General features: G+C 39.3%; 1 protein-coding gene across 7 annotated transcripts in view; it reads right to left on the reverse strand.

Annotated features, from left to right (window-relative positions):
* The window catches only part of LOC107797361 (E3 ubiquitin-protein ligase PRT6), a 45,248-nt gene that overhangs the window by 23,442 nt on the left and 7,112 nt on the right, over positions 1-14,694 (reverse strand). For all 7 annotated transcript variants that reach the window (XM_075222728.1, XM_075222731.1, XM_075222727.1 and 4 more), the window contains exons 3-4: positions 13,282-14,477; positions 13,007-13,147 (exon numbers count right to left, since the gene is read on the reverse strand). In XM_075222728.1, the coding sequence (XP_075078829.1) occupies positions 13,007-13,147; positions 13,282-14,477 (1,337 nt within the window). The remainder of the gene's footprint in view (positions 1-13,006; positions 13,148-13,281; positions 14,478-14,694) is intronic.

A 14,694-nucleotide genomic window follows, 5' to 3' on the forward strand; every position in this document is an offset into this window, starting at 1 on the left:
CCAGGCGCATAATTATAACCATGCGTTTTCACATTTAAAGTCAAGGCATCAAAAATATTAACATCAGAAAGAGAAAGTTGCAAATTGGGTTGAGTATTAAAATATACTGGACCATAGGCCACAGTAGATTCAATCGAACCCATCAGAGACTGTCTGAAATTCAGATTTCTAGCTTCTCTAAGAGCTGCTAAAAAGGTCTCTGGTAATCCTTCAAGGGTTAAAGGTTTAAACGCAATTTGAACCATACCAATATGCAAGTAATGATAATGATGTTTATATAAGTCAATATCGTGTTTGTTTAACAAACGAATAGTCTGTTCAGAAGAATTTAACATCATAGACTGTTCAGTCGTTTTTATCAATTGTTTTGAAGAAACTTTATCAAACCAACCATAATCATAAATGGTTTTTATAGAAACTTTAGGAATCGTCCATTTATTTAACAAATCAAGGTTTTGAGGTATATCTACCTCTTCAAATCTAGCACTTTTAGTACTTGTTTCTCTCACATCCATTCCAAAAGCTTCATATTGATGTTGAATAGTTCAGATCTATTACATATTTACCATGAAAGTTCCTAGGCTCTGATACCATTTACACCAGGATCAGGGTAGGCGGGCGGTCGTCGCACGGCCATCCAGATCTAGCTGTTTCAGTACCTTTAAAGGTTGGCGGTAATCCTCACGACCAGTAAAGATTCTAAATATACAAGAATTTTATTATAGCTTTAATGACTGTATGGAAGGATATATCCTTTTACCCAAGCAAGGGGTCTGTCTAGGTCCAATACATACTCTTATTGAGCCTATGTGTCTAGCGGTTCTAACTGTGAAAGAAAGAGCCCTTTTGACAATTTCAGCAGGCTATAGTGTCACAGCTGGCTAGACGGAACCATTAAGGCAAAGCCAATAAGAGTAGTACCAGAGTCGACTGTACCACCATCTTGGAACCAAGCCAAGAAACTAGATTAAAATTTCTTTATATTTTGAAAGAGTCTGGATTTTTCATAGTTAACATGCAAGAGAAGTTAGATCTTCAACATAGATATGAATCCGTTTATCCGAACATAGTCACGACTGGGGAGAGAAACTAAGTATATAAAATACTAAAGAAAGAAAAATAAATAAGTAAATACCTTTAAGGCCGGGAAGCAAGGCCCTTGAGATTATGAACTGAACTTCGAAACTTTTATTTACTTCAACTGATTTACAAAATGAAGAAGCTAAAGACTTTACAAGTTTAGAAAGAGATTCAAGAGAGAGAGGGGAATTCTTCTCATGCCTCTCCGAATGAGAGAGGTCCTCTACTTATAGAAAGAAAAAGAAAACATAAGGAATCTATGTACAGTAAAGTTGGTCACCTATGTGGGTCCCTTATACAGTGTTTCTACTGTTGGGAACAGTGAAAAAGAACTTTTTTATGTGAATCTTAGTGTTGGTCCATTTTACGAAAATTGTACGTTCTTTAACCTATCTACTTAAAAGCTACTTGAACTTTCCAGATGTCGAAGAAAGAACTCTCTCATGTGATTCTTAAAATAGGAAATGATTGTTACATTAAAAATACTTTCTTATAGTACTTGTTAATGAGAAAGTTCCTCAAAACAGAAAGTAGAATTCACATCATTGTATACGCACTCATAGAATGAAATAATGCACTTTCAACAGTGGTTTCTCCAACAACACCTGATGGTAACTCAAATCAAAATTAGAAAACCACCACTTTCTAAAGTACTGGTGTTTGGATTGGCTTATAAAAAGTAGTTTTTAAGCTAAAAGCCAAAAGTCATAAGTTGGTAATACCCAACTTTTGGCTTTTGGATTAATTTTGTACTTTTTATGCTTAAAATTAAGTGCTTTTAAGCACTTTTTATCATTACCAAACACCACACAAACTAAAAAAGTGCTTAAAAGCCAATAAGCACTTAAAATAAACCAATCCAAACACCCTCTAAGTGGTAATTAAAATTTGTTGCACAGCGACAGATCAAATTATTAAGTACTTAACCCAGCAAATGTTCCTCTTTTTGTTCCTTTTGCAGTTGAATAGACAGTGGTAGAGAATTGATCGAAAAAAGTTTGATCATGACGAAAACTTCTTATCTTCAGCCGCAGATAAAATATTTACTTAATATGATCATTTCCAGCAGCCTACCCCCAATTTGTAACTTCTCAACGGTATTAAATCTTTTATGTGCATTAGCCATCTTGTAAAAGAATTTTGTGTTTTTATCTCCCCTTTTCACCCATAGACATCTAGACATTTGCCTCCACGATGTTTCTTCGGCTTTTGCAATTTCCTCCAACTACTTGTAGATACCTTCTTTTTCAGTTTTTAACTCGGCAACACCTTGTACACCACACTGTTGATGGTCCAGCTCCTCCAATCTTCCAAGTGCTTTCTTTTTCCTGTCTTCAACTCTTCCAAATACTTCCTTATTCCATTTCTTAATATCCTTTTTCCGCAGCTTAAGTTTTTTAATAAATGTTGAATCTGGTCTTCCTCTTACCTCATAATAACTCCACCATTGTTCCACGAGTTCACAAAAATCTCCACATCCAGCCACATGTTTTCGAATTTGAAGTAGCCATTTCTTTTATTCCAGTAACCACATTCCAGTATGATTGGACTGTGATCTGATGTAGGTCTTGGGAGTACCCTATGTTTAATGAATTTGAAATGTGCATCCCATTCATTTTTCACTAATTTCTATCAATTGTAGAAGCGCAACTATTATTATTTCCTCTAAACGAAGTGAATTGGCCTCCAGGTAGTGGCATATCTATAAGAGTTAAATCTTCAATACATTTAGAAAAATCTCTCATAGACCTTGTATTTCTAGCCCTTCCCTTCCCCTCATCACTTAATCTAACAACATTGAAGTCTCCACCTATAGCCCATAGCATTGAAGCCAATCCACTTATATCAGCAAGTTCTCTCCATAACTCCTTCCTGCCCCTTCTATCACATGGTCTATAGACCCTGGTAACAAGACCTCTAAAACCAGTGTTAACTTCTTCCAGAAAAACTGATACTGAGTGCTTCCCAATTAACTCATCAAGCATCTCCATCTCCTCTTATCCTAGAACATAATAATTTCCCCACTTCAACCTTGAGCTTCTATAGACCTTCATTTCACCCATCTATTACCACCAATTTTTAACACATGAATTATTAACTTTTTTAATCTTTGTCTCCACAAAACAGAAGACATCAGCTTTCTAATCTCTCACCAGCATTCTTATGATCCTCCTCTTTTCTTTATCATTAAGACCCCTGACATTCCAGTATACTAAGTTGTTCGGACACGAGTGCAGGTGTCCGACAGGGGTGCAGATCTAGTGGTCGGATCCTTCAAAACGTAAATTCTAAGATTCGGGGATATGGCTCCTAGTACGGATACGGGTGCGGGGATCCGGCTAAAAATAATTCAAAAAAAATAAAAATATAATTCGAAACGTACATGATTATCTTCTTCAGTAATCATGTCGTCCTCTGATTGCTCGCTGATTGGTTGACCAAAATTCTCTTCCTTTACTGCCCATCCTCAAGAATTCGATTATTAGTTCCCGACATTTTTGAAGACGGAATTTCTCAACAGCCTCTATCTCGATATTCACAGGGCCTTTACCTGGTAAAGATGGTAAGCCATAATCGTAACTCTGATTATAATGAAGGGCAGAACTTGAGTCAACCTGATTATTAGGACCGGGCCTATTATCTTGTTTCATTGTCCATACTAAGGTCCCTCTATCTGTTGACTTGGCCTTTGGGCTTTTTTTATTCACGTTAGTACTCGGCCCAACTCTCTCCACTTCATTACCCATAACCTGAGGCCTTTTAAAATTCTTTTTTAAATACAATTTTTTTTTATGAAGTAAGATGTTGCATTAAAGGCATCAAGAAGATGCAAAGAGTACAAGAAAGAGGTTCAGTTTGCTCCTAAATACAAAAATCTAGGCCAGAGCTTTGAGCAAACCAAAACCAAAAGGAAAAAACTGGTTTTTAAGCCATAGTGAGAGAGCTAATAAAATGTAACATGGAAATTACATCATTTATAGGGGCTAGATTATTCCAATTGAACAGATACATCAAACACTTAGACTTCAGGGTGCAGTTGGGAGTTGAAATGCCATCAAAACATCTGTTATTCCTCTCTGTCCATATACACCAAAAAATGCATGCTAGGATCATTTGGCAGATCTTTTTGATGGCCCTGTCAACTTTCCAAGAGTTCCAACTTTCCACTGCTACCTTTATGCTTTGTGGAGTTGCCCAGCTAATTCCAAAAACTGATAGGAACATATGCCATATATTTGCTACCACTGGGCAGTGTAAGAAAAGATGATTTACTGATTCTGAGCTTTGTTGGCACATGTAGCATCTATTCAGCATCTGAAAGTTCCTTCTGCATAGATTATCTTGGGTCAAAATAGCATCTTTAATAGTTGTCCAAGCAAAACACATTACTTTTGTAGGGAGTTTTGATTTCCATATCAGCTTCCACGGCCAATGCTCAATCACTTCATTAGCTGAACATAGTTTGTTATATCCTGCCTTCACTGAATATATGCCTTTGCTGGAGTTGCCCCACCTGAGGCTATCTGGTGTTGTGAAGCCTTCCAGTATACTATACAGGTCGAAGAGTTCACCAAGTTCCCAGTCCTGTATGTTCCTCCTGAAGTGAATGTCCCATACGTTTCCTGCTCTGTTCTGTGCTATTGTGGAGTCAGGTTCACTAACTATTTGGTAAAGGCTAGAGTGAGATGTTTTGAGGGGTGCATCATGAAGCCGCTTGTCCTTCCAAAATTTTGTAGTATTCCATTTCCAATCTTGAAGGACACCTCTTGAAAGAATTCATTTTTCAGGTTGTTGATATGCTTCCAGAGACCGACTCCCATGTGGTGCTCTACTCTGCTTAGTTCCCCGGTGGTCATGTTTACCATATTTAGCATTAACTACCTCCTTCCATAAGCATGTCGTTCTCTGACCATACCTCCACCACCACTTCATGAGTAGACTTTTGTTGTGTTTATCTAAATCTCTGATGCCCAAACCACCTTGCTTCTTTGGCATGATTACTTTGGACCATTTCACCAGGTGAAATTTGTGCCCTTCACAGTTGCCTTCCCACAAGAATGATCTCCTTATCTTATCTAGTTGCTTTTGTATCTTAATTGGCATAGGGAAGAGCGACATAATACATGTTGGGAGACTATCCAAAACACTATTAATTAGTGTCAGTCTTCCACCCATAGACAAATATTGCATTTGCCATGTAGCCAACCTTTTCTCCACCTTCTCAATAACTCCACTCCAAACTTCAGCAGCTTTGTACTTAGCTCACAGCGGAAGACCTAAGTAAGTTGTTGGAAAGGAGCCAATGTCACAGCCCATGATATCAGCCAATTCTTCCAAATTTTTTACCAAATTAACAGGGTAGATCTTACTCTTCAGCATATTTATGTGCAGCCCTGAGATAGCCTCAAAGAGAAGTGTCAGGTTTAGATATTGTACCTGCATTTTGTCTGCCCCACAGAAAATTAATGTGTCATCGGCATAAAGCAAGTGTGACACTATGACTGAGTTAGCTACACTATTGCCCACCGTAAACCCTTCAATCCATTGCATTTGCTTGGTTTTGTCCAACATTTTACTCAATCCTTCCATGGCGAAGATGAAAAGAAAAGGAGAAAGTGGATCTCCTTGTCTTATCCCTTTCTGTGGAGAGAAAAATCCATCTAGAGTCCTATTCACTAAGATAGAGTATTTAACTGTAGTGAGACTGAATCTAATCCATTTGATCCATTTGTCACCAAAACCCATATTCTTCAGCATTGCTAGTAAATAAGACCTGTTGACTTTGTCAAAAGCTATCTTTACATCCAGCTTGCATAAAATTCCAGGAATCCCACTCTTTAACCTCCCATCTAGCAACTCATTTGCTACTAGTGATGCATTTGCGATTTGTCTGTTCTTTAGGAATGCATTTTGCTCTCCTGATACTAAACTCCCAACTACTGTCTTCAATCTTTCAGCTAGAAGTTTGGCCAATATCTTGTAAACACTTCCAATGAGACTTATAGGTCTGAAGTCTCTAAGTTCTATTGCACCTTTCTTTTTAGGGATCAATGCAATAAATGAAGCATTACTAGACCTGACCATGTAGCAATGTTGATGAAAGTAATTCAGAGCTCCCATAATGTCTGCTTTGATGAACTCCCATGCTCTTTGAAAGAATGCCATTGTGTAGCCATCCGGGCCAGGGCTTTTATCTAGTGCACATGAATTAGTTGCTGCCAAGACCTCTTCTTCTTCAAATGTTCTCTCTAACCATACTTTCTCAATTGTTGTTATGCTAGCCGGGTTTTCAAAGCGAGCACTAGGCCTCCAATGCTCATTTTCCGTGTTCAGATCTTGATAAAACCTTAGGATTTCTGCTTTGATTTCATCTTTGTCTTCACTGATTTCTTCCCCAATTAACAACTTGTTTATGCAGTTGTTCCTTCTATGAGAGTTTGCCATTTTCTGAAAGAACTTGGTGTTCCTATCTCCTTCTTTGAGCCACAGGCATCTTGATTTTTGTCTCCATGACATCTCTTCAACCTTTGCCATTTGTTGTATATCCAGTTTCAGTTGCAATTTGTCTCCATGGGATTAGGGTTATATACTACTATTTAACTATCAAACTAACATTCCCCCTCAAGCTGGTGCATATAAATCATATGTACCAAGCTTGTTACATATATAACTAATACATGTAACAATGACTTGGTGAAAATATCAGCAAGCTGATCATTCGACTTCACAACTTTTGTAGCAATATCTCCCGAGAGTATCTTTTCTCTAACAAAGTGACAGTCAATCTCGATGTATTTAGTTCTCTCATGGAACACTGGATTTGACGCAATATGAAGAGCAGCTTGATTATCACACACAAGTCTCATCTGACTAATATCACCAAATTCAACTCCTTGAGCAACTGTTTGATCCAAATTAGCTCACATGTGGTCATAGCCATTGCTCGATATTCTGCTTCTGCACTAGACCGAGCTCACATTCTGTTTCTCGCTCTTCCAAGACACCAAATTTCCTCCTACTAAGACACAATATCCAGACGTAGAACGTCTATCAGAAGGTAATCCTGCCCAATCAGCATTTGAGTATCCAACGATCTGCTCATGGCCTCGATCCTCAAACAATAAGCCTTTGCCTGGAGCTGATTTTATATACCGAAGAATGCGGACAATTGCATCCCAATGACTATCACAGGGAGAATCCATAAACTGACTCACAACACTCACAGGAAAGGAAATGTCAGGTCTAGTGACTATGAGGTAATTTAATTTACCAACCAACCGCCTATATCTTGCAGGATCGCTAAGAGGCTCCCCCCCCTGTCCTGGCATAAATTTAGAATTCGGATCCATCGGAGTGTCAACAGGTCTACAACCTGTCATTCCTGTCTCCTCAAGAATATGTAAGGCATACTTCCATTGTGAGATCACAATACCTGAGCTAGACTGAGCGACCTCAATACCCAGAAAATACTTTAATCTGCCCAGATCCTTAGTCTGAAAGTGCTGAAAGAGATGTTGCTTCAACTTACTATACCATCCTGATCATTGCTAGCAATAACAATATCGTCAACATAAACGACTAGATAAATACAGCGATTTGAAGCAGAATGTCGATAAAATACAGAGTGATCAGCTTCACTACGAGTCATGCCAAACTCCTGAATAACTATGCTAAACTTACCAAACCAGGCTCGAGGAGACTGTTTTATACCATAGAGGGACCGGCGCAACTGACATACAAGGCCACTAGACTCCCCCTGAGCAACAAAACCAGGTGGTTGCTCCATATAAACCTCATCCTCAAGGTCACCATGAAGAAAAGCATTCTTAATGTCCAACTGATAAAGAGGCCAATGGCGAATAGCAGTCATGGATAGAAAAAGGCGGACTGATGCAATTTTAGCCACGAGAGAAAGTATCACTGTAATCGAGTCCAAATATCTGAGTATATCCTTGGCAACAAGACGAGCCTTAAGTCAATCAACCTGGCCATCCAGACCAACTTTGACTGCATACACCCAACGACAACCAACAGTCGATTTACCCGAAGGAAGAGGAACAAGCTCCCAAGTACCACTGGTATGTAAAGCAGACATCTCGTCAATCATAGCCCGTCGCCATCCGGGATGAGACAGTGCTTCACCTGTAGACTTAGGGATGGAAACAGAGGACAAAGATGACACAAATGCACAATGGGATGATGAGAGATGATGGTAACTTAAACCGACATAATGAGGATTAGGATTAAGTGTGGACCGTATACCTTTTCGTAGTGTAATCGGTTGATTAAGAGGAGACAAGTCCGTAGTATTAGCAGGGTCAGGTGCAGGACGTGAATCAGCTGGGCCTGATGTTCGGGGCGAACGACGATGATAAGTCAGGAGTGGTGGAGCTGTAGAAGGTTGACCTGGACTAGGTGGTGGCACTGGAGCTATAGTTGGTAGAACTGGAATAGTGAAGTATGATTGGGTTTCAAAGAAGGTAACATCAGCAGATATAAGAAATCGCTAAAGGTCAGGAGAATAACATCGATATCCCTTTTGCGTTCTCGAGTAACCCAAAAATATGTACTTACGAGCACGAGGAGCTAACTTATCTTTTCCTGGAGTAAGGCCATGAACAAAGCACGTACTCCCAAAGACACGGGGTGGAAGAGAGAACAAAGGTAAGTGGGGAAACAAGACAGAGAATGGAACTTGATTTTGGATAGCTGAAGATGGAATACGATTAATAAGATAACAAGATGTAAGAACTGCATCCCTCCAAAAATGCAGCGGAACATGAGATTGTATGAGTAGGGTACGAGCAGTTTCAATAAGATGTCTATTCTTTCTCTCAGTTACCCCATTTTGTTGGGATGTGTACGGACATGATGTTTGATGAATAATCCAATGGGAGTTCATAAACTGCTGAAATGGGGAAGACAAATACTCTAGGGCATTATCACTACGAAATGTGCGGATAGAAACCCCAAATTGATCTTGAATTTCAGCGTGGAAGGTCTGGAAAATAGAAAACAACTCAGATCGATTTTTCATCAAAAATATCCAGTGCACCTGGAATAATCATCAATGAAACTGACAAAGTAGCGGAATCCTAAGGTAGAACTAACCCGACTAGGACCGCATTTGAATGGACTAAAATAAAAGGTGACTCTGCTCGATTATCAAGACGCCGCGGGAAATGGGAGCGAGTATGCTTAATGAGCTGACACGACTCACACTCTAGAGTGGACAAGTGAGATAAGCCAGGTACCATTTTCTGAAGTTTTGACAAATTGGGATGTCCTAACCGTTTATGTAATAAATCTGGTGAATCAGTAACAGGACAAGTTATTGGAGGAAGACAATATGCGAGCCCATGTGATTTTGCAAGGATAAGATAATAAGTCCATCTGATTCATGTCCGGTACCAATGATCCGCCTTGTACTGCGTTCCTGTATAAAAACAAGGTCATCAAGGAATAAAACATCAAATTTAAGTGATTTGGCTAAATGACTAACGTCTATGAGATTAAAAGGACTACCAGGAACATAAAGAACTGAGTCTAAAGGTAAGGAAGGAAGTGGACTTGCTTGACCTATTGCAGTTGCCATGGCTTGAGACCCATTGGTCTTTGTGACTGTTGGAAGAGATTGAGAATATGAGATACTAGTGAAAAGAGATTTGTTACCAGAAATATGATCAGATACACCTGAATCAATGACCCAAGACTCAGAAGGTGAAGATTGGGAGACACAAGTCATGCTACTATTTGTTGGAACAACGGAGGCTAATCCTGATGATGTCTGTTTACGTGCTTTGTACTGAAGGAACACAATATAATCCGATAAAGAAACCATCTGGATTGGATTTAATGCATTTGATCCAACGAATTGTGATTCTAAGGCTTTTAATAAGAATGACATTATAATTTTCACACCGGAAAAGGTCAGAAAATTGTTTGGAAATCACTATTTTCACTATTACTGTTCACCGGAAACACTATAGCTCGCCGGAAAATAAAAAAGTCGTCGGAATCTGATGTAAACTTGATGGGTAGGCTCGGAAAGGCCACGCGAACAGGCTGTCTGAAGGAAAAAATTTGAAATCTGGCCGGGAAAAGGCCAAACGCGTCGGCGCGTGGGAAAAACTCGCCGGAAAAACAGACTTCTGATCCGCTCGTGAGGGCGCGTGAGAGGTTGGTTGCCGGAGATCTTTGGTGGGGTTTGGTCGCCTAAGCCTTGGGAACCCTGTGGTGGCGTTGGTTTTTTGCACAACATTAACGGAAAGTGATTTTGTTACGGACAACCTCTTAAGTCGCCAGAAAATTGCACGGCGACGAAGTCTTTCTTCCCGGAAGTCGCTGGAATGATGCACAGCGATAATTTTCTCACTGAAGCTCTGATACCATGATAAGAATGGACGTTGGGCCTAACTCAACCCCAAAAGCTAGCTTGTGAGGTGAGTATTGCCCAAGACCATATAAGGAGACCAGGATACTCATAATCCACCGATGTGGGACACAACTCAACACCCCCCTCACGCCCAGGCCTGCAACTGGAGCGTGGACAATATAAATGGGGGCCCAACATTGATAACAATTAATTGGGATGGGCCTGGCTCCGATACCATGTAAGAAAGCACGGGAGAAAATATATTATTGATTAAAAATTGACAATGATACAATGAGCCCTATATAATACATGTCTTACTCCTAATACATATGGGATTAGGGTTATATACTACTATTTAACTATCAAACTAACAGTGACTTCCCCCAAGTAATGTAAAATCTTCCCAGCTATATCTTCCCAACCCCAGTTGTAGTTGGACTCGGGTACGATGATAGCTTTTTTCCTTTCCCCAACCCATGTTTCGATTCTGAGATATCTGCCATAGTTGTTGTAGTTCTGATAAACCTTGTAGATAAAGGCTTGAATCTTCCTCCCCATCTTCTGTATAACTTCCCCTGTCCCCGTGAAGCTTGTTGCATTTGTTCGCATACCCATCTCAAATTTTCTTCGTCGATTTTGATTTGGCTTGTGAATCTCCGGCCACGTTCTATCCAAAGGAACCATCTGTCTGGACCCTCACTTTCTTCAACTATTTCAAATGACTTATCCTCTGAAATGAAAAAGGTTTTCCCTCCCATAATAAAAAGAAGAGATACCAAAGAGAAAGACTCGCCGGAGAGAGAGAGTCAGAAAGAGAAAAATAAGAATGGCACATTTCCCAAGTCAGAGCACATTTTAAGTACTAATCAACCATGAAAGCCACGGCATTCATATAATCTAGTTGTGTATTCACTAAAAGTGAGAATTTTTTTTTGCACATTTTTTAAATACAAATTATCATTAATGTTGTGCATGTGTATCATGCACGTCTCCAATTTCGAAGTTCCACCTTCCTCGGGACTGCTCCACCATCTCTCTTTCTCCGATGAATTGCTTCACTAATCCCGATTTCCAGCGAACCTCTCCAATTTTGCTTCACTATGAATTTTAGATTTGCCGGATATTTATTTCCAGAAAATCGAACACAAATTCTTACCCATCTCATATGTGTTCTAAATCTAGCACCCACACTGAAACACATTCCTACCCATCTCATATGTCGCATAAATTGAAACGGAGGGAGTGATAATATGTTAAGAATTAAATATTCATGGGGCTTATGCCCGGCACCTCGAGGCTTATGCTCGCCTCGTGTCATGTAAAGCGCCTCCCATCACACCTGCGCCTTTTAACACAGGGATAACAACAAACAATAATAACGAGTATATGCAAGAATAGTAAGTGTACATTAGCATGTGCAATTTCATTTCTGAAAACGAACTACTTGTACTATAACTAGTAAGATTTTATTGTTGTGCTTCCCCTAGAAACTCTATGTACAAGTACCCCTTTTCTGCTTGTGGAAGACACTGGACCCAATGTAACAAGTCAAGGAGACAACCCTCCCACCCGTCTATCTACTGGCCTTCTCCCTCCGCCAAACCAAACCTTGTTGCTGTTCTGGAATAAACAAATCTCCCATCCCTTTAAGGAAAGAAACTGACACATACATACATGAGAACGTTGGCAGTCTTCTTCCCAGAGGAAGAGTTCAAGGGCATCCTTGCTAAATAAATTTGTGTTACTAAATATGGATAAAGGATTAAAATGTGAAGGGGTGAGTATGTCCCCTCTTAATTTGATTTGAGGAGGTTAGGCATATAAGCTTGTCCTTCATTTTGCAATTTGTTGTCCTATTGCTTACAAGGAATGGGTATAGCCAAGCCTTAACCTGCATCTATTTAGGTGGATTTAAATAAAAAGCACACACACACACACAAAAAGTAATGGTGCATCAACATATGTTCGGAAAAGTTAAGAGTGACCCAGCCTCACATGCATAACTAATGAATTTAAAAGTCATTTGAGGAATCTATTTGGAAGATGGACATAATAACTCAGATATCCACAATATATCTATCAACCCATCACATTTACCATTTTTTTCTTTTGGTTGGTAGCCATCAACATTTACCATATTTTTCTTTTGGTTGGTACCCATCATTTATCACTTCTTCTGACCAATAAGGATTTGTTTCTTAGAAATCAATCCTATTATAATGATTTAGCCATTGTTGAATGCAATTATATAAATCAAGCAATACTGATAAGAATCACATAGATATAACACACCGATATTAACAAACTAATGGCAGCATCAGTGCTAATGAGAGGATATTGGTTTTGCTTAGTTAGATACACATCACATATATTAGTATATCACCCTTTATGACATTAGCGAAGTGGCAAATCAAACTTATGTACTCTGGGTATTCTGTAGTATTATACCATCAAATTAAAGAAAATAATATTTTATGCTTAACAAGGTGGAAGCAAACAGTAAATAGATAACGAAACTCATAGAAGACAGATAAGAGATGAGATACATACTCATTAGAGCGTTCAAGATTCAAGGATAAGTAATCTGAGAGCTCAAAACGTTCTAAAATCCTAGTAACGTATTGATCGGATGGGCCTAGTGCAGCACAACACTGGAGCAGAAAGAGATCAAGCTCTAGACCCTGCTCAGACCTGCACAGAGAGTATAAGAGAGAAAAGACTTGACGCAATGTCTATGAACACTAAATCTCAAGTAAATTAGCACATAAAGGAACTCCAAATTCCAAGGCCCAAATGAAGAATTGCATAAAGATTAATCTGCATACCAACGAACAGAGCGATACCACTCCCAGGATAATATGGCAGTATCACTATTCCTACGCCACATTCCAGCATGGACCTGGGCACAAAACACCTTAATTTGGAGAGCATGTTCCATAATGAAGGCAGAAAAGCCAAGTGGGTGGCAGCCTCCCAATATTCTGCCAAAAAAGTCATGATAGATAGCAGATGACGAATTGGAACCACTACCACCAAGGGCAGTTTCACCATAACATTGTCTGAGTGCCCTCTGTAAAACCATTGAAAGTAATCGATGCAGTGGAATATGAACTGATATATCCTGCAAACTGACTTTATATGCTATATTAGGCCAATCAGACAAACTCAGCACCCGGAGAGCTTCCAACTCAAGGTCATAATCTCCTTCAAGCATACTGTCATCAACACCTCCAAAGCCAGTTGTTTCTTGGGCCAAATTCTGTCCAGAATCCAAGGCAATACCACCATTCAGTGACAGATAAGAATATTGCTTATTGGAATCTTCAGTTGAACTTGAGATTCTAATACCATTTGAAGAACTATGAGATCTAATAATTTTCCTTCCCCTTCTAAACTTCGAAAGTGTTCTTTTCGGCGCAAAGAAATTATTTCCAGAACTGGAGTTTGTTTTCGGGAATAAGACGTGAAGGAAAGGTCCTGATGTGTTATCCACCCTTAACCAATTCTCGATGGCCCTCAGGCACTCAAATGTCAACCATAGAACAGATGACGGTAACGGAGAACTATCAGATTTTGATTCAGGAGTCACGGATGCATGTTCCAATGGACTCCTCCCGGTCACACTACTAACAGAACTTTCCGGTGATAGCTTTCCAACTTTTGCATGTCTTTGGCTATCTTGATCTTCAAAATCTGGTGTATGCGTGAATAGAGCATCATCAGCATCTTCAGTGCTACTAATAGAGAATGCACCACCCACAAATAGAGAGTGAATATTTGCAATTGTATGACCCAAAACAAAAGGCAAATTCATATTTTCATTCTCCTCTTCTACATGGATGCCGATGTCTCTCTTTTGAGGGCTCATTCCTTGCACAAAGGTCAATAGCTTCATCCATGTCCTGAGTATATCCCGTCGATGATGAATCATGTATCTAGGTACAGCAGAATGACTCATGACAAATCGAATGTCTTCAACCACACGAAGAGTAGTTTCATACAAATTTCCCCATTTAATGACCTATAAAAAAAATCAAAGGACTTCATCAAGCAAGGTAATAGTGCTCTTTTAAGTCAATTGCTAAAATAGCATTAGGTAAACATTTTTTTTTCCTGTCATAAGTTAGTTAAACAGTGAAGAAAATCAAACAAGATATTTCGGTTGTTGCAGAATAAACTAGTTGCAGATTAGCTATATATTCATGAAAGGCCTAAAGCCTCAAAAACAAAGAAAATGC

Source organism: Nicotiana tabacum, chromosome 10 (genome assembly GCF_000715075.1).
Source record: "Nicotiana tabacum cultivar K326 chromosome 10, ASM71507v2, whole genome shotgun sequence".
Lineage (NCBI taxonomy): Eukaryota > Viridiplantae > Streptophyta > Magnoliopsida > Solanales > Solanaceae > Nicotiana > Nicotiana tabacum.